The sequence below is a fragment of the Chelonoidis abingdonii genome, chromosome 11 (genome assembly GCF_003597395.2).
Source record: "Chelonoidis abingdonii isolate Lonesome George chromosome 11, CheloAbing_2.0, whole genome shotgun sequence".
NCBI lineage: Eukaryota > Metazoa > Chordata > Testudines > Testudinidae > Chelonoidis > Chelonoidis abingdonii.
In genome coordinates, this window is record NC_133779.1 from 16,724,505 (window position 1) to 16,744,407 (window position 19,903).

The window sequence follows — 19,903 nt, forward strand, 5'->3', positions numbered from 1 at the left end:
CCCCCTGCTTCCCAGCTGGGCATCTGATACCCCCGGCCCCAAACCCCCCCATCCATTGTCTTCTCTCCAGGGAAATAGGGTGGCCTGGGCTCCTCTCCCCTCCCATCCTCTGGCCCCAGCTGGTCAAGTCACTGGGATCCTGTCCCCGCAGCCCATTGTCCTTCTCCCGGCCAGAACCGGCTGCGACTCCTGAGCTGGGCCTCCAGGGCACCAGGCACTGGGGTCTCCATCCTCCAGGACATCGGCCGGGGTCCCAAGTTCCCTCTCCAGTGCTCTGTACCCACAAACTCCCTCTCCCCTCCCCTCGTTAACCCATAACACTGAGTCCCACCCCCTCGGCATGGAACCCACTGGAAAAACCAAGGAAGCAACAAGAAAATCCCCCATTTTGTCACACACAGACAGACACAGGCGGATGTACTGAGGTTGTCCCCTGTCCCTGGGCAGCGAGTGTGTCCGTCTTGTCCCCGCTCCAGCTGCCTCCCTGGGGAGCAGCTCCGCTCTAGGCTGTCGGGGGGGGGAGTGTTACCGATCCCCCCCCCCTTACCCCCTTGCACAGCCAGACGGGCACCACGCCACGGCCCCCGCTGGACACAGAGAGCTGGGGGGGGGGGTGACGGGAGCCCCAGTGCAAAGCTGCACCCATGGGCCATGCAGAGAGACACAGATGCCAGGTGGGGGGGGGCACAGGGATGGCGAGAGAAAGAGAGATGGTGGTGGGGGGGCTCCCCAACCAGACACCAGCCTAACGAGCCACAGGCTAATTGCTCATTTGCTGCTGCTCCTCGCAGGCTGGTCATTCAGTGAGCAGCAATTTCCAGCCCCCAAAGTGACCCCAGGATCACAGCAAGTTACCCCAAGCATGGCTGGCTGGGGGAGGGGGCTGGGAATGGGGCGAGAGGTCTGTCCACTCTGGGGGGCACAGCCTCCCATCCAGCCCCAGGGTGGGGGCCCCTCTCTGCCCCCTGCTGACCACCGCACTCTGCCCAGCCCCCCCGCCGACAATATGTGGGGCAGGTGAGCTGTTGTCCTGGTGATTTCCCATAATAGTCTGTGTGTGCCTCAGTTTCCCCACGAGCTGCCTGGTTAGCTAGCGGTGGGGGAGACAGTTGTTCACGCTTTGCAGTGACCCAGAGCCCCAGGTGTGACGAAGCCTGGCAGCCTGGGCCCAGCCCGGCCTGTTGCCACCCAGCAGCTAATGCCTGTGGGTGCCCCCTGGGCAGGGACCCAGGCGGGTGCGACCAGCTGGAGGATGAGGGGCTGGAGGTGGGGGGTTGCACCATATGGGGCTGGTGGGGGGAGCTGGGGGCACTGGCACTAAGGGGTCGGGGGGCTCTGGGCTTGGGCCCAACCCAGCCGGGCTCGGCTGTAATTTCTGTTCTCGGCGCTAACCCGGGACTTTCCGCTCTGTGCCCAGACCCCCAACAACGCTCCCATGCGTCGCCCCCTGGCTGAGTCACTCCCAAGCCCGGAGCTGGGGGCCTGGCTCCCTCTGGGGGGCCCGTCTTCCCCCAGGGCCCATCCCGGAGCACTCGCTTGTGGGGGGCTCCCGGCCTGACCTCGTGGGGGGGGCTGCAGGCTCCAAGGGTGGGTCCCAGTGAGAGTGACCCCCAGAGGGCTGCCAACCCACAGATTCCTGCTACATCACTCCTAAGCTTCTTGCAGGGCCAGGGAGAGAACCCAGGAGTCCTGGCTTCCACCCCCCCCTGCTCTAACCACTGGACCCCACTCCCCTCCCAGACCCAGGGAGAGAACCCAGGCGTCCTGGCTCCCAGCCCCAGCCCAAGCACCACACAGGAATATCGAGCAGTGAAATATTTATTGGCTGGTTGCTTAGGGTGACCCCCCCCCACCCCGAGACAGGGGTCTGGGGATGGTCTGATCCTTCAGGATCCCTGCAGGATTTGGGGGTCCCCGGCCCCATCTGTGCCCTCCACTGTGGGCCGCTGGCGGTCCCAGCTGCCATGCTCGGGGAGAGTCAGGTCGACATCCAGCTCCAGGACGTGTTGCAGGGAGGTGCTGGCTGCAGCTGCGTCAAGTGACCCGTACTGCAGAGTGGGAGTCTCCCGGAGGTCCGCAGCCCCGTCACTGCAGCATGCTGACTAGAGCGTTCCAGGGGGCCATGGGAGGGGAAACTGAGGCAATGAGCGACGGAGAAGGAACGTACCCCCAAAGGCACATGGGGAAGCAGTCGCAGAGCCAGGGAGAGAACCCAGGAGTCCGGGCTCCCAGCTCTCCTGCTCTAACCACTAGCCCCCACTCCCCCACCACTATCACACTCAGGGCAGGAAGTGGAATGGGGTACCCGGGGGCAACTCCCCCTTGCTTGGCCAGGGGGGCGTCACACTAGGAGGCTGGTGGCGGCAGAACGGGAGGTGGGAGGGGCTTGCATGGGAGGCCAGAAGACGGGGGGGGGGGCGCCCAGGTCGACGGGGCAGGTGAGGGAGGGCTGAGCATGTCCACACCAGGGCAGGGGGCGCTGCTCTGGGGAGTGCGCCCGTCACCGTGAGGGGGGGCTCCTGGCACAGGCAGATTGGTGGGGGCCCGGGGGGCTAGGGCTGCCTGGCAGCATCGGGGAGGGGCAGACGATCCGGGGCCCCCAGCTCTGCAGGAGGGAAAGAGACGGAGACCCCTTGATTAGCTCCATGGGCAAGTCCTCGCCTCCACCCCAGAGACGATGTGAGAAACCCGGCGTCCTGGGTCCCAGCCCACCCCCCTGCTCTAACCACTAGACCCCACTCCCCTCCCAGAACCAGAAAGAGAACCTAGGAGTCCTGGCTCCCAGCCCCCCCCCCACTCCTTGGCTCTAACCACTAGACCCCACTCCCCTCCCAGAACCAGAGAGAGAACCCAGGAGTCCTGGCTCCCAGCCCTCCCGCTCTAAGCACTAGACCCTACTCCTCTCCCAGAACCAGAAAGAGAACCCAGGAGTCCTGGCTCCCAGCCCTGCCCCCCACTCCCTGACTCTAACCACCAGACCCCATTCCCTTCCCAGAGCCAGGGAGAGAACCCAGGAGTCCTGGCTCCCAGGCCCCCTGCTCTAACCCACCAGCCCGCACTCCCCTCCCAGAGCCAGGGAGAGAACCCAGGAGTCCTGGCTCCCAGGCCCCCGCCTTTACCCACTACCCTCCTCGCCCCCCCGGGCCCGGCCCTGGTACTCACCTGGAAGACACATGGAGGAGAGGAAATCCAGCAAGGTCTGGAGGCCGCGCTCGGCCGGGGGGCGCAGGGGGGCACCTGGAGGAGAGCGGGATGGGTGAGTGGGGTGCAGAGAGGGGCCCTGAGGGGATTGGGGGCCAGGGACTCACCATCGAACTCCACCTCCAGCTGCAGCGGTTCCTCCGCGGCCTCCCGCTTCCCGGCTAAGGCCCCCTTATCCATCAGCGGGCGGTGGGCGTCTGCGAGAGAGAGGGTGAGGGGGCGGGGGCTGCGGGCCCGGACGCCTGGGTTCTATCCCAGTTGGGGAGGGAGGGTCTAGTGCTTAGGGCAGGGGTTGCTGGGAACCAGGACTCCTGGGTTCTCTCCCGGGGGTGAGGGGGGGCATCACAGCAGGGAGGGGGAGCCAGGATGCCTGGGTTCTCTCACGGGTGGCATGAGAGGTGGCATGGCCGGGCGGGGGGGAGCAGGGATGCCTGGGTTCTCTCCCGGGGCAGGGGGGCGGCATTGTGGCAGGGGAGCCAGGATCCCTGGGTTCTCTCCTGGGGGGGCGTGGCACGGTGGGGGGTGGGAGCCAGGATGCCTGGGTGGGGAGTGTCAGGATGCCTGGGTTCTCTCCCAGGAGGGAGGGGGTGCCAGGACACCTGGGTTCTCTCCCGGGGGGGTGGGGAGTGCCAGGACCCCTGGGTTCTCTCCCAGGGGGAGGGAGTGCCAGGACACCTGGTTTCTCTCCTGGGGGGAGGGAGTGCCAGGACACCTGGGTTCTCTCTCAGGAGAGGAGGGGTAGCCAGGACGCCGGGGGGGGGGGGTAGCCAGGACGCCTGGGTTCTCTCTGGGGGCAGCGGCAGCCAGGACACCTGGGTTCTCTCCTGGGGGGGAGGGGGTGCCAGGACACCTGGGTTCTCTCTTGGGAGAGGAGGGGTAGCCAGGACGCCTGTGCGGGGGGTAGCCAGGACACCTGGGTTCTCTCCCAGGGTGGAGGGGTAGCCAGGACGCCTGGGTGGGGGGGTAGCCAGGACACCTGGGTTCTCTCTGGGGGCAGCGGCAGCCAGGACGTCTGGGTTCTCTCCTGGGAGAGGAGGGGTAGCCAGGACGCCTGGGGGGGGATAGCCAGGACGCCTGGGCTCTCTCTTGGGAGAGGAGGGGTAGCAGGACGTCTGGGGGGGGGTAGCCAGGACGCCTGGGTTCTCTCCGGGGGGCGGGGGTACTCACGGGGGCCCAGCAGGTAGCCTGCACTGTTCAGGGTCCAGCCACGTTTGTCTTTGAGCTGCAGGAAAAAAAAACCATTAACCGAGTAGCTTTGCCCCCCCCGCCCCCAGTCTGAGCTCCCCCCGCTCGCGCACTGGGACAGCCCAGGACCCCAGCAGAGGCCTGGTGGGGATCGTACCATTCAGGGGGCTCCGGCGCAAAGGTGGGGATGGAGGAGACAGACTGGGGGGCACTGGGGGAGGGGTTGGCAGGAGCAGAGGGCTGGGGGGGCCTCTCACCATCAGAGGGATCCCAGCACATTCGCCCAGCAGCCCCCACAGGGCCAGAGAGATGTAGAGCACAGCAGGGGTCCCCATCTGTGAAAGAGAGAGAGAGAGAGAACCCAGGAGTCCGGGCTCCCAGCCCCCCGCATTCTATCCACTAGAGCCCCCTCCCCTCCCAGAGCTGGGATAGAACCCAGGCATCCGGGCTCCCTCTATCTCTGCCCCCCAAATGCTGTTCATCACACAAATGCCTGGTTTTCCCCCCAGCCCAATGCACCATGGGATATTTTGGTCCCCCTCGCCCCCAGGCAAAAAAAACCCTCTCATCCCATTAACCCAGCCCGGGGCTCCCCCCAACTCTGCCGGTGCCCCTCACTCCCGACCCGCAGCCCCTGCTAGCCCAGCCCTGGGCTCCCCCAGAGCTCTGCCAGGGCCCCTCACTCCCGACCCGCAGCCCCTGCTAGCCCAGCCCTGGGCTCCCCCCAGCCCTGCCGGTGCCCCTCACTCCTGACCCACAGCCCCCTGCTAGCCCTGCCCTGGGCTCCCCCCAGCCCTGCCTGTGCCCCTCACTCCCGACCCGCAGCCCCTGCTAGCCCAGCCCTAGGCTCCCCCCAGCCCTGCCAGTGCCCCTCACTCCCGATCTGCAGCCCTGGCAGTGGCAGGGCCCAATTCTGGGGGGCTGGGGGAATCTCACCTCAAATTCTGCCCCGCTCTGGTGGCAGCTGGTGGCTCAGGCACTGGATTTATACAGGGCAGGGACTGGAGGGGGGGCAGATGGGTGCGTCATGCCTGGGGGGTGTAGCTAATTGCCCCCCACGGATTCAGGGGGAGACGGGGACTAGTTTATTTCTTTTGCCTCTAATTTTCTTTTCCACTTAGTCAGAAAATGGGCCTGAAAATTGGTGTAATTAGCTCTAATTGACTGCAGCACATGGGGGGGGCAGGAGTGGGGAACTGGGGGGATTCTAGGGGTGGGAGGGGCTCAAGGGGAAATCAGCGGGGGCAGCTGGACACCCGGGTTCTATTCCAGGCACTACCTGCATTGATTGATTTTGTCTGGGGGTTGGGCTAGGGCGACCAGACAGCAAATGTGAAAAATTTGGACGGGGCTGGGGGGTAATAGGAGCCTAGATAAGAAAAAGACCCAAAAATTGGGACTGTCTCTGTAAACCTGGGACATCTGGACACCTTAGGCTGGGCACAGCTCACCGTGCCTCGGTCTCCCCATTACTGAAATGAGGTTAATGAGCCTGATCCTGACCTTGGGTCTAGGGTGACCAGACATCCCGATTTTATAGGGAGAGTTCTGATTTTTGGGTCTTTTTCTTATATAGGCTCCTATTACCCCCTACCCCTGTCCTGATTTTTCACATTTGCTGTCTGGGTCCCATCCCGCTTTAACCACTGACTGGACCTGACTCCCCTCCCTGAGTCAGGGAGAGAACCCAGGAGTCCTGGCTCCCAGCCCCCCTGCTCTAACCACTGGACCTCACTCCCCTCCCTGAGTCAGGGAGAGAACCCAGGAGTCCTGGCTCCCATCCCCCCCTGCTCTAACCACTGGACCTCACTCCCCTCCCTGAGTCAGCGAGAGAACCCAGGCGTCCTGGCTCCCAGCGTTGGCAGATGGCCCTTTATTCTCATTAGGGAGGCTGGGTAAGAGCCTCAGGCCTTGTCCCATCAGCACAATTAGAGCAGCCGTGTGAATCCTGGCCAAGAGCCCAGGGCACCTACTGAGTGTGTCACCAGGCTCACGAGTGACTTCATGGGCTTGCAGACACATCTGGGGGGCGGGGGGGGCAAGCAGGGGGCTGTGGCTTGGGAGTGAGGGGCACCAGCAGGAATGGGGAAGCTCAGGGCTGGACTAGCAGGGGCTGCAGGTTGGGAGTGAGGGGCAACCAGCGGAGCTGGAGGAAGCCCAGGGCCTGGGCTAGCAGGGGCTGCAGATGCAGGGTGAGGGCACGCAGCAGAGGCTGGGGGGAGCCGCAGGGCTGGGCTAGGCTAGGGGCTTCCAGGCTTGGGAGTTGAGAGGGCACAGCAAGGGCTGCGGTGAGCTCAGAGCTGGGGCTAGGCAGGGTACTGTGGGTCGGGCATGAGGGCAGCCTGGCAGAGCTTGGGGGAGCCCAGGGCTGGCTAGCAGGAGGCTGTGGGTCAGGAGGGGGCAACGGCAGGGCTGGGCTAGCGGGTCTGTGAGGTGGGGGTGAGGGGCACCGGAGGGCTGGGGGGAGCCCAGGGCGCAAAGGCCTAGCAGGGGGCTGTGGGTTCGGGAGTGAGGGCACGGCAGAGCTGGGGGAGCCCAGGGCAGGGCTAGAGGGGTATGTGGGTCGGGAGTGAGGGCCCGCAAGGGCTGGGGGCGAGCCCAGGGCTGGGCTAGTAGGGGGCTGGCATGTCCGGGAGTAGATGGGCACGGCAGGGCTGGGGGAGCCCAGGCAGGGCTAGCAGGGGTCATGTGCGGTCCGGGAGTGAGGGACGGCAGGGCTGCGGGGAAGCCCAGGCAGGGCTAGCAGGGGCTGTTGGGTTGCCGGAGTGGAGGGCTACGGCAGGGCTGGGGGTGAGCCAGCGGCTGGGCTAGCCAGGGGCTGTGGGCGTCAGGAGTGAGGGGGCCACCGCAGGGCTGGGGGGAGCTTGGTGAGCCCAGGGCAGGGCTACAGGGGTTCTGGTTCTGTGGGTCGGGAGTGAGTGCACCGCAGTGCTGGCGGCAGTGGGGCAGGGCAGGCAGGCGCTAGGAGGGGCTGTGGGCGGAGTGAGGGGCACGGCAGGGCTGGCGGAGTTGGGGAGGGCAGGGCAGGGCTAGTCAGGGTCTGGGGTCGCGGAGTAGGGCACCGCGCGGGCTGGGGGAAGCCCAGGCAGGGCTATGCCAGGGCGCTGAGTGACGAGCTGGGTTGGGAGTTGAGGCACGGCAGGGCTTGGGGGAGCCCAGGGCTGGGCTAGCAGGGGGTGCCGGCTCAATGGATGAGGGCACCGCAGGGCTGGGGGAGCCGAGGGCAGGCTAGCAGGGGTCTGTGAGTTCGCGGAGTGAGGGCACCGCGCAGGGCTAGGCGGAGTGGGGAGGCAGGGCAGCGGCTCAGGAGGGGAGCTGTGGGTCGGAGTGAGGTGGCACCGGCCAGGGCTGGGTGGAGTGGGGAGGCAGGGCAGGGCTAGCAGGGGGTCTGTGCGGCGTCGGGAGTTAGGGGCACCGGCAGGGCTGGCCGGAGCCCAGGCAGGCTGGCTAGCTAGGGGGCTGCTGGGTTTGGGAGTGAGGGCTACGGCCAGAGCTTGGGGGAGCCCAGGGGGGCACGGGCTGCATGCGTCGGGAGTGAGGGGCCCCAGCATGGCTGGGCGGGGAGCCCAGGCTGGGCTAGTGAGAGGGCTGCCCACTGGTCGGAGTGAGTAAAAAAAAGCCGGGCACCGGCAGGTGCTGGGGGAGGACCCAGGGCAGGGGCTAGCATGGGCGGTCTGTGGGTCAGGGAGTGAGGGGCCACCGCAGGGCTGGGGGAAGCACCAGGGCAGGGCTTAGCAGGGGGCTGTGGTGGGAGTGAGGGCACCGGGCCAGGGCGACTCTTTATTATGGGGTCGAGCCAGGCGCTGGGCTAGCAGGGGCTGTGGGTCAGGAGTGAAGGGCCCGGCAGGGCTGCGGGGGAGCCAGGGCAGGGGCTAGCAGGGAGTCGGTCTGTGGGTCGGAGTGAGGTGGCACTCGGCAGGTGCTAGCGATTTGTGGTGAGATTCGGCAGGGCAGGCTTAGGTGGGGCTGTGGGTCGGGAAGTGAGGGGCCCGCGCAGGGCCGTGGCGGAGTGGGGAGGGCAGGGCTGCGGCTAGCAGGGTCTGTGGGTCAGGGAGTGAGGCACCGGCAAGCTGGGGGGAGCCCAGGGCTGGCACGGGCGCATTGGTCGGGAGTGAGCGGATGGCACCGGCTCAGGGCTGGGGCGAGCCAGGGCCCAGGGCTAGCAAGGGTCTGTGCGGTCGGGAGTGAGGGGCACCGGCAGAGCTGGGCGGGAGCCCAGCGGCTGGGCTAGCAGGGGCGGCTGCACGGTCGGGAGTGAGGGCCCCAGCAGGTGCTGGGGGAGCCCAGGGCTGTGCTAGCAGCGGGGCTGAATCCTATTTGCTGGGGTGAGTGAAAGGGGCACTGGCAGGGCTGGCGGGGCAGCCCAGGGCCTGCGCTGCTAGCCAGGGTGCTGTGGGTCGCGGAGTGAAGGGCACCGGCCAAGCTGGGGGAGACATTAATTGTGGGGGAGCCCAAGGTGGCTAGCAGGGGGCTGTGAGGTTCGGCAGTGAAGGGCACCCGGCCATGAGCTGGGGGAGCCCAGCGGCTGGGCACGGGCTGCAGGGTCCGGGAGTGAGGGGCCCCAGCCCAGGTGCTGGGGGGAGCCGGGGGGGAAGACCAGGGCTGGGCTAGCAGGGCGCGTTGCCAGGTCGGGATGTTTGAGGCCCCAGCAGGCTAGGGGCGGGGCCCCGCCCTTAGAGGGCGCTGATGCTCCTCGCAGCCTCTCAACCCCCGCCTCCCTCTTCTATGCGTTGCTCCCAGCGCTGATGGCTGCTGCCGTGGGGCGCTGCTCGGGGGAGGGGCGGCGCTGCCATTGGCTGCTGGCGGAGGTGTCCGGCGAGAGGCTGTCCCGTGTGGCCCCCGGGAGCGGGTGCCAGGGCGGGCTGTGGTGGGGCAGCGACCTCCTGAGCCGGCTGCAGGTGAGGCGGGTTCTGGACCCAAGCGTGAGAGAACCGTGGGTTTGCAGCGGGTGGCAATGGGCGGTTGCATCGGGGAGGAAGGGTGGGGCGGTGCAGCGGAGGGGCATTATGGAGGGGCGTGCACTGGACTTGGGTTGGTGCATGGGTTGGAGGGGGTGCACAGGGGGGTGGGGGCGCGCTGCATCGGGGGAGGGGGTTGCATGTTGGGCGTGGGGCGGCCCATGGGTGGGTAGGTGTGCATGTGTGGGGCGTGCATTCGAGGGAGGGGGTGCACTCGGGGTTGGAGAGGGATGCACTGGTGGGTGGGGCGGTGCATCGGGCGAGGGGGTGGCCAGGGTGGGCGTTGGGCGCGCCCATGGGGGGGTTGGTGCACAGGTGTGGGGCGGTGCATCGAGTGGAGGGGTGTGCACTCGGGCGTGGAGAAGGGTGCATGGGGTGGGGCGGTGCATCGGGGTCGAGGGGGTGCCATGTGGCGTGGGGCGGCCCATGGGGTGGAGGTCGGTGCATGTTGTGGGGGCGGTGCATCCGAGGAGGGGTGCACTCGGGGTGGAGAGGGTGCACTGGGGGTGGGGCGGTGCACTTCGGAGGGGTGGGAGGGGCGTGCATTGGTTGGCCGAGGGTGGGGGGTGCGACCGGATATGCATTAAGATGTGGCGCGTGCATTGGAGGCCTTGAGATTGGTGCGTGGTGCGGGCGGGCCAGTCGAGACCGGGTGGGGCGGGGGTCGTGTTGCATTGCATTGGAAGTCCCTGGGGGCGGTGCATAGAGTGGAGGAAGCTTTCAGTGTGGGAAGTGGGGTGTAGGAATTGCGGACCGGGGGTGTGCTGTAGCATCATGGGGGTGTAGGAGAGGATCGTACGTGTGTGGGGGCACTTATGGGGGTGTAGGGGAGCAGCAGCATGGTGCGAATGTCTAGGGTATACGTATGGGGGTGGCAGAGGGGCAGATTTGGGGGTTGTTAGGGTAGGTGGTGCATGGGGGGTAGGAATATGGTTGGGTTTTGGGTTTGGGCAGATTGGGGTGAGTAGGTGTAGGAGGTGTCGGCGATGGGGCGGTTTGGTTCATGGGCTGTAGCAGCAGGGAGGAGGATCTGCCTTGGGATTGCGTTAAAGTGGGCTGGGCAAGCAGGGGACGGTTGGCTGCACTGAAGTGGGGGATGCCAGTTGAGGATGCTGGAGGAAGCACTGCATGGAGGGAAGAGATAGAGGTGCGGCTGGGGGGCGCGTGCACGTCTGGGGAGCAGCTGCTAGTGGTGAGGGGTTGAGTTTAGCGCGGACTGAGGCCATTGGCAGCAGGAGGAGGGCTTTAGGCTGGGGTTCGGTATTGGACCACAGGGGCAGGGCTAGGCTGGGGTTCGGTATTGGACAGCGGGGGCAGGGCTAGGCTGGGGGTTCAGTATTGGGGGGCTAGGCTGGGGGTTCGGTGTTGGGAGGTGGGGGCAGGGCTAGGCTGGGGGTTCGGTGTTGGGGGCCGCAGGGGATTGCCGGGCTAGTACTGGGCTGGGGTTCACCACACGGGAGGGGGCAGAGGCACGAATCCAGGCGTCCTGGCTCCCCGCTCTAACGCTGTGGCTGGTTCCAGGGCCAGCATCAAGCGATGAGCCGAGCCGGGACCCCCGGGGGGGCCGTTTGATCCCCGGCCACCATGACTGAGTACAAGCTGGTGGTGGTGGGGGCTGGCGGCGTCGGCAAGAGCGCGCTCACCATCCAGCTCATCCAGAACCACTTCGTGGACGAGTACGACCCCACCATAGAGGTGAGACCCCTGCCTAGCCCCCGCGTGCCCCCGCCCCCGAGTGCCTGCCCTGCCCCCGAAGGACCCCGCCTGTCAGGCACTGGGGCACTCCCAGCCTGTCTCGTCCCCTCCCAGGACTCGTACCGGAAGCAGGTGGTGATCGACGGCGAGACATGCCTGCTGGACATCCTGGACACGGCCGGGCAGGAGGAGTACAGCGCCATGCGCGACCAGTACATGCGCACGGGTGAGGGCTTCCTCTGTGTCTTCGCCATCAACAACGCAAAGTCCTTTGAGGACGTGCACCACTACAGGTCAGCAGGGTCCCTTCCCCAGCCTGGGGCAGAATGTGGGTAGGTTGGGATAATGTGGGGCTGGGGATTGGAGTTGAGAGGCACCGGTGGGGCACGGCTCTGGGGGAGCCCAGATTGGGATAATGTTGGGACCGTGGGTTGGGGTTGAGGGGCACCAGCAGGGCTGGGATAAAGAGAGAGATGTGGGTTGAGATTAAGGGGTACCAGCAGAGCTGGGGGGAGCCCGGAGCTGGGATAATGGGGGGCTGTGCGCTGGGGAACACTGACAGAGCCGGGGGGCCCAGGACTGGGATAATGTGGGGCTGGGGGGGTTGGAGCACCTCGGCAGAGCAGGGGGGGACAGGGCTGGGATAATGGGGGGCTGTGCATGGGGAACATTGGCAGGGGGGTCCAGGACAGGGATAATGGGGCGCTGTGTGTTGGGGAACATCGGCAGAGCAGGGAGGCCCACGGCTGGGATAATGGGGGGCTGTGCATTGGGGAACAGCAGAGTCGGGGGCGGGGGGCAGGGCATTGGGGAACATCAGCAGAGCCGGGGGTGGGGCAGGGCTGGGATAATGGGGGGCTGTGCGTTGGGGAACCAGCTTTCCTGGTTGTAGATGATGCTGTCCCTCGTTTTGCGGCAGCGCGTTGTGTTGCCGATTCAGACCCCACTGGCACCAGTGAGCGTTGGCTCTGGCTCTGTATTAAGACCAGAGCAGCAGCCGCCTCTAGTCGACAGACCCTCAGGAGCCCGGGCACCATGCAGCCTGGCAGCGATGCCCCAACTGAAGCTGCAGGACTGGGGGCGGGTGGCGGTAGAGTCACTCTTCTCTCCAGCTCCGATGGCCCCTTTCCTTCTGCCCCAGGGAGCAGATCAGCAGGGTGAAGGATTCGGACGACGTCCCCATGGTCTTAGTTGGTAACAAGTGCGACCTGCCCTCTCGGACGGTGGACACCAAACAGGCTCAGGAGCTGGCGAAGAGCTATGGGATCCCTTTCATTGAGACCTCAGCCAAAACCAGGCAGGTGCGTGGGGGACCCTGCCAGCGGTGGGGATGCAAAGTGACACTGGCCTGTTTCCTTGGCCCCAGAGCTGGCTGGAGACTGTTGTTTTTTTTTGTTGTTTTTTGTTTTTTGTTTTTTAAAATAAGTGGAAAATACAAAATCTTTTGATTGGGGAAGGCTGCTACCCATGTTCTCCGTGCTAGGCTCTCCATCTCCCAAAACGCCGAGCTCGATTCCAGAAGTGACTGGCGACTTCTGGCTAGTCTTGTTCTAGCGCCTTTTGGGAGGGATGTTAAACATCTCGTGCATCAGTGCTAGGAGGAGATCTAGCATTTGGGGGCAGATGCCAGCGTCCGCGTTCTGCAGCATTTTGGCACGTTTGTCGTCCACGCTAGAGCTCCTTAACGCTGCGCCAGCCGTGCTTTCGGGCGGGGACTTCGTCTAAACTTCCCTTTAGCTGTGTGTGTTTCTCTTCTCGCCCGTTCTGCTTTTGTCATGCCAGGGAGTGGAGGATGCTTTCTACACGCTGGTGCGGGAGATCCGGAAACACAAGGAGAAGGTCAGCAACGGACGCAAGAAGAAATGCTCCAAGAAGAAGTGTGTGATCCTCTGAGGGACAGACTGGCGCGGGAGCGGCGAGGAGCCTTCCGCCCCCGCACCCTTCCCCTCCTGAGCCCCTTTTGGTGTGTAAACTCCAGCAGCGCAGCGTCCAGCAACATCCTGATGCTTGGTTGGTTTTGGAGCAGCTGGGAGGAGAAGGCAGCAGAGACTAGGATGTGATTCTCTTTTGGTTTCGTGGTTCTATTCATCCCTGAAGCTCCAACTAAAAACAAGTTTCAAAACTGCACCGATCTACCCTACCCTACCCCCTGACATCGGCCCAGAGATGCCCTTCGGTTTGCTGGCTGTTTTTCATAGGAGAAGGAAACATCCCCTGAAACGACTGAAGACAGAAGCGCGGGCAGCAAAATCCCATGAGCTGAGGGGTTGTAATTCCTCCCTGTCTGATCAAACACCAGGCTGTGGTAACACAGACGCTAGTGTGGTTGAATCTCTGGTTCCGTTAGCAGCTCTTTGGTTTGCTCTGCAGTTGGAGAGCAGGTCTTCACCGGGACAGGAACAGCTGTGCTACCTGTGGGTGCGATGGAGGGAGAGGGTAACTTGTTCCCCAGAGAAATAAGTGCGTCCAGGCCAAGTGCAGTTTGCAACAGCTGGAGGCTTTGGAAGTCCTGCAGTCAGGAAGGGTGCCAGGTTCTGGGGATGTTGATGGCCCCACTCCATTGACGTACCTGGTGGGTGGGGAGCCAGGGACCACGGTGGGTTTGGGTCCCTCAGAGCAGAGATGTAAGAAGGTCTATAGCTGTGTTTTGAGGGGAGTGATAGATTGGGGTTACCCTCTGTTCCTCTCCTGCTGCTTTGGCTGTTCCTGGGAAGTTTTTGGATTGAGAGAGGATCCGGCGGCTCATGGAAATGGGTCAGCTGTGTATGGATGCTCTGTTTCTGGGCCCCCCCACTGAAAGGCATTTCTCCCCCGATGCACTGTGCAGAGAATGGGAGCTGCAAATAAACCAGTGAAGAAGTCAACCAGCCACACGCCTGCCCAGTCGGTCTGCGGTTCCCAGTCCCTGCGTCTCAGGCTGAGAAATCGTAGTTGATGTTGAGTGGAGCTGCCGCAGCCTGACTTGATTTCGGGGGGGAGGAAGGCGGGAGGGCAGAACTGGCGGATGCCAGGTAGACAGACCCCGAGTCCACAATCTTTTAGCTTTTGTCCACAGTTCTGTTGCTTCTCCACAAATGCTCCAGGTTCCAGGGTGGCTGAGTCTTAAACGTGTCAGTCTCTGCTTGCTCGCTGTGGCTGCGCCCGAGCCTGGGGGACCAGGGTGGGATGCACCAGGGCATGTGCTGGAGTAGGAGCCGAGCGCTAGACCCAGGGCTCTGGGGTGAGGAGGTGACCCCGAGTGCTGACAGCTGGGATCTTTCCTGCTGCGCAGGCCAGGCCTCACCTAAGGGCTCTGTGGCTGTGGAGCTCTAGGCCAGGTCTGGCTGCAGGAGCAGAGCCCTCAGTTGGGCTGCTTGGGGCAGGGATGGGCATGGAGTTTAAAGCCACCTTTTGTGATCTCTGGAGCCGGGGCCTGCCTAGGCCGTACTGTCAGTAAAGCAGCCCTAGATCTGCCCTAACTTATTCCCACTGGCCCTGAGGAGTAGCCACAGCACCCTGCTCTGCCCCTGATGGGCCCTGGGGGTAGAGAATCGCGCAGCCCAGTGCCCCCCAGCCATGCCCCCAGTCTGCCCCCTCGACAGCCTGTGGGGCAGAGAATTGTCACGAGCCAGGACATTCCAGCCACAGCCTGTTCAGCCAAGCCCCTGCTGTGCCCCACGGGCAGTCCACCATGCAGGGAACCCTGGCCACACCCCTGCCCCGCCCCCTATGCCAAGGGTTGGCAGCAAGGCCTGTAGGCCACTCAGAGCTGCCAGAACACCACAGAAGGGACCTCGTGATCGGGAACAAGGGCCCCCTGCAGGACCGTGATGGCTCAGGCTGACCTTGCACTGATAGCTACGCTCCTGGGTCATCAGCCCAAACTGTCTTTATTTGCCTTCAGGTCAGACTTGCTTCCAGCAGCTTAAAACAGTCCTTCCCGGGCCCCCAACGAGCTGCTTTCCCATGTGGGTGGGAAGGGAGTCACACAGGTGGGGGCCTGAGGTACCGCAGCTGGAGGTGTGGCCATGCCAGCCCTGTGGCCGTGGTCCAGCTGGGCAGCACCAGATAGCACAGCACTGGCAGCAGGAGGAGTGTCACAAGCAGGGCCAGCAGCAGGCGGCTGGGGAGGAGGTGGGGCTGTGGCTGATGCAGAAGGAATATCAGGCCCGAACGAAACCTGCACAAAGAAACGTGCTGCTTTTACAAAGGAGCGATGCTGCGGCTCTCCCCCTCCCATCCAGAATACACCAGAGGTGCCCCCGCCTCAGTCCCTCAGAAAGAAAGCTCACCCCAAGACAAAGTGGAGGTCGAAGACTCTTGCTCCCAGACGTCCCATCCCCCCAAGTCTGATCTGTGCACGGGGGCTGTAGCAGAGAGGAATTAACACCAATGTTGGCAAACTCCCCTCTGCACGCACCATTCAGAGTTCTCTGTTAATCCTGGGCGGATTTTTTTATTTCACTTTAGACCAGGCTTATTTCCCTTTAGTTTAAATCCTTCAGGAAGCGGTTTAAGCTGATGTGAAAGGAGCGCGTCCACCCTGCAGTTTGCAGCCATCTAAATAGAGTGAAATTCACTCCATTAGGCAACCTGGTGCCACTTTCTCCTGGGCGAGCTCTGAGCCTTGTCCAGTTCCCTTTGCATCTGGATTCCTACATTGCAAGGTCAGCACGGCCCTGTGATCCACTCTGAGCACCTATGGCTGGCTGCCGGAAGGACCACCCTGCCTTAACTGCTGTCTGAAATAGACCAGGAATGGGGAACTGACCCCAGCCCTGGGACATTGGCCCAATAATTAATTACCCTCATTGTTAAATATTGTATCTTATTTCCTGGCTGGGTTTGTGTAGCCTCAGGTTCCAGCCGCTGGATTGTGTTAGACCTTTGTCTGCTAGACTGAAGAGCCTGAGACGTTGGTACTGACTGTGTGATCAAGTCACCCCTTAACCATCTCTGGGAGCTAAATAGACGTGGCTCCTGGAGCTGTGTTTTCCAATCCTCTAACCATTCTGGGGCCTCTTCTCTTAACCCTCTCCAGTTTATCCACATCCTTCTTGAGTTGCGGACGCCAGAACTGGTCACAGGATTCCAGCAGGGCCAAACACCGAAGGAACGTAACCTCCTTGTTCCTGGGGTTCCTGCTGTTTATACATCCCAGTTCTGGGTGTGATACAGCAGGAAAACCATTCTAGACACCCATGCATCTTCTGGGACACTTGGCACTGGCCGGACAGAGCTCTTTGGTGGGAGAGGGGCACTGTGTAGGCACAGTGCTGTGGGGTGGAGGACTGGGATTAGACCGAACTCTGCAAGGGGCTACTCACCATGGGGCTAAGGTTTCAAGCCAGCAGTTGTGCAGCTGCTTCTGTTTGACAGGGGACAGCTGGTTCTGCACAAGGATGAGTGCACCTTGCTGCAGGCCTCCCACAGGGCTCCTGGAACAGAGAAGCCAAGCTTTGAATCTCGGTGCATCGGCGTGATGAGGGATATTGAACAAGGCCTTTGGCTGGGCACTGTGGCTACGTGCTCCAGACAGATGGTACATCTACACGGCAATAAAAAACCCATGGCTCTGAGTCAGCTGGCTCAGGCTGGGGTGCTGTAAAAGGTTCAGGTCCAAGCTGGAGCCTGGACTCTGAGACATTCCCCCTTGTGGGGTCTCAGAGGCTGAATACTCTGGTTTTATAGGCCCAAACCCTGTGAGCCTAAGTCAGCTGACCCAGGCCAGCCATGGCCATGCCACAGGTCTTTAATTACAGCAGGGAGATACCCAGGCAGGGCTGCTCACCTGCTCAGAAGCTGAGCCAGTCACAGAGCTGTTAGGAATAGTGAGAATTGCTCAGTGAGATCCTGCCCAGCAGGACAACTAAGATCATTCTAGACACAGGCTGCACGCTGTGCTCTGGCCCATGGGGGAATGGCAAACACTCCCATTTCTAAGGGTGTGATCAGGCTTTTGCTGGGGTGGGTGAGAGCAGGAGAGCACCAGACCTGATCAGAGGCTTAGAAACGTGACTTCTGGGGAAAGGCTGAAAGAACTGGGCAGTTTAGTTTAGAGAAGGCTGAGGGGGGAATAAGTTGTCTTCCATTATGGATGAGGTGGTTCCAAGGACAGCGATCGGTTCTCCATGCCCACCAAGGGTAAGACGAGGGAATGGGAATTGTTTGCAGTGCGTGCCGGTTGGGCTGGACATTAGGAAAAGCTTTCTAGCTTTCAGCAAAGGAACGGGTGACTAAGGGAGGCTGTGGAAACCCCTTTTAAGACCAGCTTGGACAAACACCTCTCAGGGACGATCTAGGTTTACTGGGCGTGTCCTCAGTGTGGGGGGTAGAGTAGATGACCTCTGGACGTCCCTTCTGTGGCTCTCAGCCAGATCCTCAGCTGGTGGAGATGATCTTAGCTACCGGTAAGTCAGCAGAGCTCCGTGTGCCAGCTGCAAGGCTGTTCCAGCCTCTTGGGGGTGTAACCGGACCCCTGTAACCGCTCTCCGCCAGCTTGCTGCTTCAGCAGCTTTGGGTCACCCGCAGGCTTACCTCTCTGCTGGGCTGGACAATAGAGTGTCTGCGGGCCCGGCCTCCAGACAGATAGGCTTTGCTGCCTGCGAGAAACAATCAGACACAACGGGGAGTGAACGGGCTATTGTTCCAGAGCTGTCCCCACCCTGCTCAGCAGCGCTTAGCTGCCCTACCTCAGGCTGTGCTGTGAGACAGGACTGCCCTGGCAGCAGGATGGGTTTTACAGTAGGGGGCTTGTCAGATTATCCCAGCAGGGAGCTGGGGTCTCTTCTCTGCCGGCTCCAGAGGGTTGCCAGGAGGCCCACTGCTTTCACCTAGCGCATAATTTGCTTCACGATCTAGTGGAAGCTAGGCAGGTTTTCCAGGGGTTGAACATTTAGACAGATAAGAATATCTTGGATAATAAGATAAATTTAAAAAAACTGATCAGGTGTTTTAGCTGAGCACCTTGCTTACGGATTTAGCCTCACAACCCCCTAGGAGGGAGGAAGGGACTGTTATCGCCCATTTACAGCTGAGGCACATGCGAAGAGGGGTCAAGCAGGGATTCAAACCCATGTTGCTAAATGCCTAAGTGAGGGCCCAAACCACGAGACCATCTGCCTTGTCTGGTTTAGCAGGGATGTAAACCCTCACGGTTCAGAGACTGTGTTTAAACAATGTGGGGTAGGCTATCCCGTAACTCTAGGGTGCTGGCTCAGTCAGTCACTGGTCTGATCCAGCCTGGCAATTCTCCTACGTTCCTAAAACGGGGCATGAAAGCTGGCAGGTGGTAGGCAAAGCTGGCATTTCAATTGGCTGAGGACTCTAGCGCAGAGGTGGGCAAACTATGGCCCATGGGCCACATCCGGCCTGTAGGACCATCCTGCCTGGTCCTTGAGCTCCCAGCCAGAGAGGCTAGCCCCTGGCCCCTCCCCTGCAGTCCTTCCTGCCCCGCAGCCTCAGCTCGCTGTGCCTATGGTGGTGTGGCTGGCTCTGGCAAGACAGCCCAGCTACGAGTCCTGCTGTTCTGAGCAACATGGTAAGGGGGCGGGGAGAAGGGGGTTGATCAGGGGCAGGAGATCCCAGGGGGCAGTCAGGGGAGGGGGTTGGATTAGGGTGGGGTCCCCGGAAGGGGATGATCAGGGGTGGGGGTTCCCAGTAGGGGACAAGTAGCTGAGGGGGTTGGATGGGTGGGGTGGTTCTGAGGGGGGCAGTCAGGGGGCGGGGGCACGCTGTTTGGGGAGGCACAGCCTTCCCTACCCGGCCCTCCATACAGTTTCGGAACCCCCATGTGGCCCTCAGGCCAAAAAGTTTGCCCACCCCTGCTCTTGCAAGCCAGGCAAAAGGCAGAGGGATCTGTGCCACACCACTGGCTCATCTAAAAGGCTTGTTCTGCTGCCAATCTCCAAGCACAAGTCTTGTCTCTCTGGGAGGTCTGGCAGCCTTGTGCCCATTTTATGGACAGTGACATAAGCACAAAAATGGCTTGCACCTAACAGCACTCTGCACTGCCCGGTCTGCACTTACACTGGCACAGCTATGTCGGTCAGGGGTGTAACAAAACAACACCCTTCCCTACTTTGCTATATTGACAAACCCCCCAGTGTAGACGCAGTGACGCCAACGTGGGAGTGCTACGGTTGGACAGCTGGTGTTCCTACTCCAGCAGAATGCCTCCTTCTATGGTGGGCATAGGCCATGCGGTGTAGGCTAATAGCGAACCCAGGAGTCCTGAGGAGTCCTGCTCCAGTTAGACTGTTTGGGGGTGTCCAGCTGGAGAAGTAACGGACTCTTAAGGAACTGGATTGTAAAAGTGAGACTCAGGGCATGGTCAGTTGGTAACCCTGGCGTTAGCTCTTATGGGGAAGTAGGAGTTTGACTGCAATCCATTCCCCATTGCTCCGACAAGACCGCAGCAGCAGTGGCCGGCCTCATGGTGGGGGCTGTTCAGATAAACAGGTCCCTTACGGGAAATCGTGAGGCAGACACATAAATATCCCTGTGAGTTTTTCATTCCCTTTTCCCTAGCAGAAAACAATTGTCTTTAAAAGGAAACTCTTCCCATTCAGGGCCCCCGTGTGCTGACAAGAACCTCTTAGCAGGAAGGGGGTAATTAGCCAGCACAATGGAAGAGATTAGCCCATTAGGAGAGAGATGTTCATTTGTCTAAGTGGGGGAGGAGGGGGGAACAGTGAGACAGGAAAGAAAGGGTAAAGTTCAGAATGGCCTGATCTCATCACCGCCCCCAGCCCCCTTGTCTCCGCTTGTTGCACAATTCACCTGCAGCCACAGGAAGCATTGTGCACTAGTGTAAATGACTGCACAAGGGGCAAGGCAATGGTGAGCTCGGCCCTTTCTAGTCATCTCTGCTGGTGCTAGCACAG

At 62.1% G+C, this 19,903-nt stretch overlaps 3 protein-coding genes across 4 annotated transcripts in view; 1 reads left to right on the forward strand and 2 right to left on the reverse strand.

Annotated features, from left to right (window-relative positions):
* Positions 1 to 1,804: 1,804 nt before the first annotated feature.
* LOC116840089 (galanin peptides-like) lies at positions 1,805 to 5,934 on the reverse strand. The gene is made up of 6 exons (XM_032806466.2): positions 5,323 to 5,934; positions 4,644 to 4,721; positions 4,369 to 4,423; positions 3,309 to 3,398; positions 3,163 to 3,237; positions 1,805 to 2,605 (listed from the first exon to the last, which is right to left on the reverse strand). The coding sequence occupies exons 2-6, from the start codon at positions 4,719 to 4,721 to the stop codon at positions 2,553 to 2,555; spliced, it is 351 nt and encodes a 116-aa protein (XP_032662357.1). The 5' UTR covers positions 5,323 to 5,934; the 3' UTR covers positions 1,805 to 2,552.
* Positions 5,935 to 9,158: 3,224 nt separating this feature from the next.
* Positions 9,159 to 13,905, forward strand: LOC116840087 (GTPase KRas-like). 2 transcript variants are annotated; one of them, XM_032806462.2, is made up of 5 exons: positions 9,159 to 9,284; positions 10,866 to 11,039; positions 11,154 to 11,332; positions 12,181 to 12,340; positions 12,822 to 13,905. In XM_032806462.2, exons 2-5 carry the CDS (start codon positions 10,929 to 10,931, stop codon positions 12,930 to 12,932), a joined length of 561 nt encoding a protein of 186 aa, XP_032662353.1. In that variant the 5' UTR covers positions 9,159 to 9,284; positions 10,866 to 10,928; the 3' UTR covers positions 12,933 to 13,905. The 2 variants fall into 2 exon arrangements, with proteins under 2 accessions (XP_032662353.1, XP_074926827.1); XM_075070726.1 differs by having other exon boundaries at positions 9,256 to 9,284; positions 12,826 to 13,905.
* Positions 13,906 to 14,844: 939 nt separating this feature from the next.
* Positions 14,845 to 19,903, reverse strand: part of KASH5 (KASH domain containing 5) — a 29,525-nt gene continuing 24,466 nt past the window's right edge. The window contains 3 exon segments of the mRNA XM_075070538.1: positions 14,845 to 15,198; positions 16,346 to 16,456; positions 17,556 to 17,620. Of these exon segments, the coding sequence (XP_074926639.1) occupies positions 15,003 to 15,198; positions 16,346 to 16,456; positions 17,556 to 17,620 (372 nt within the window). The 3' untranslated portion in view covers positions 14,845 to 15,002.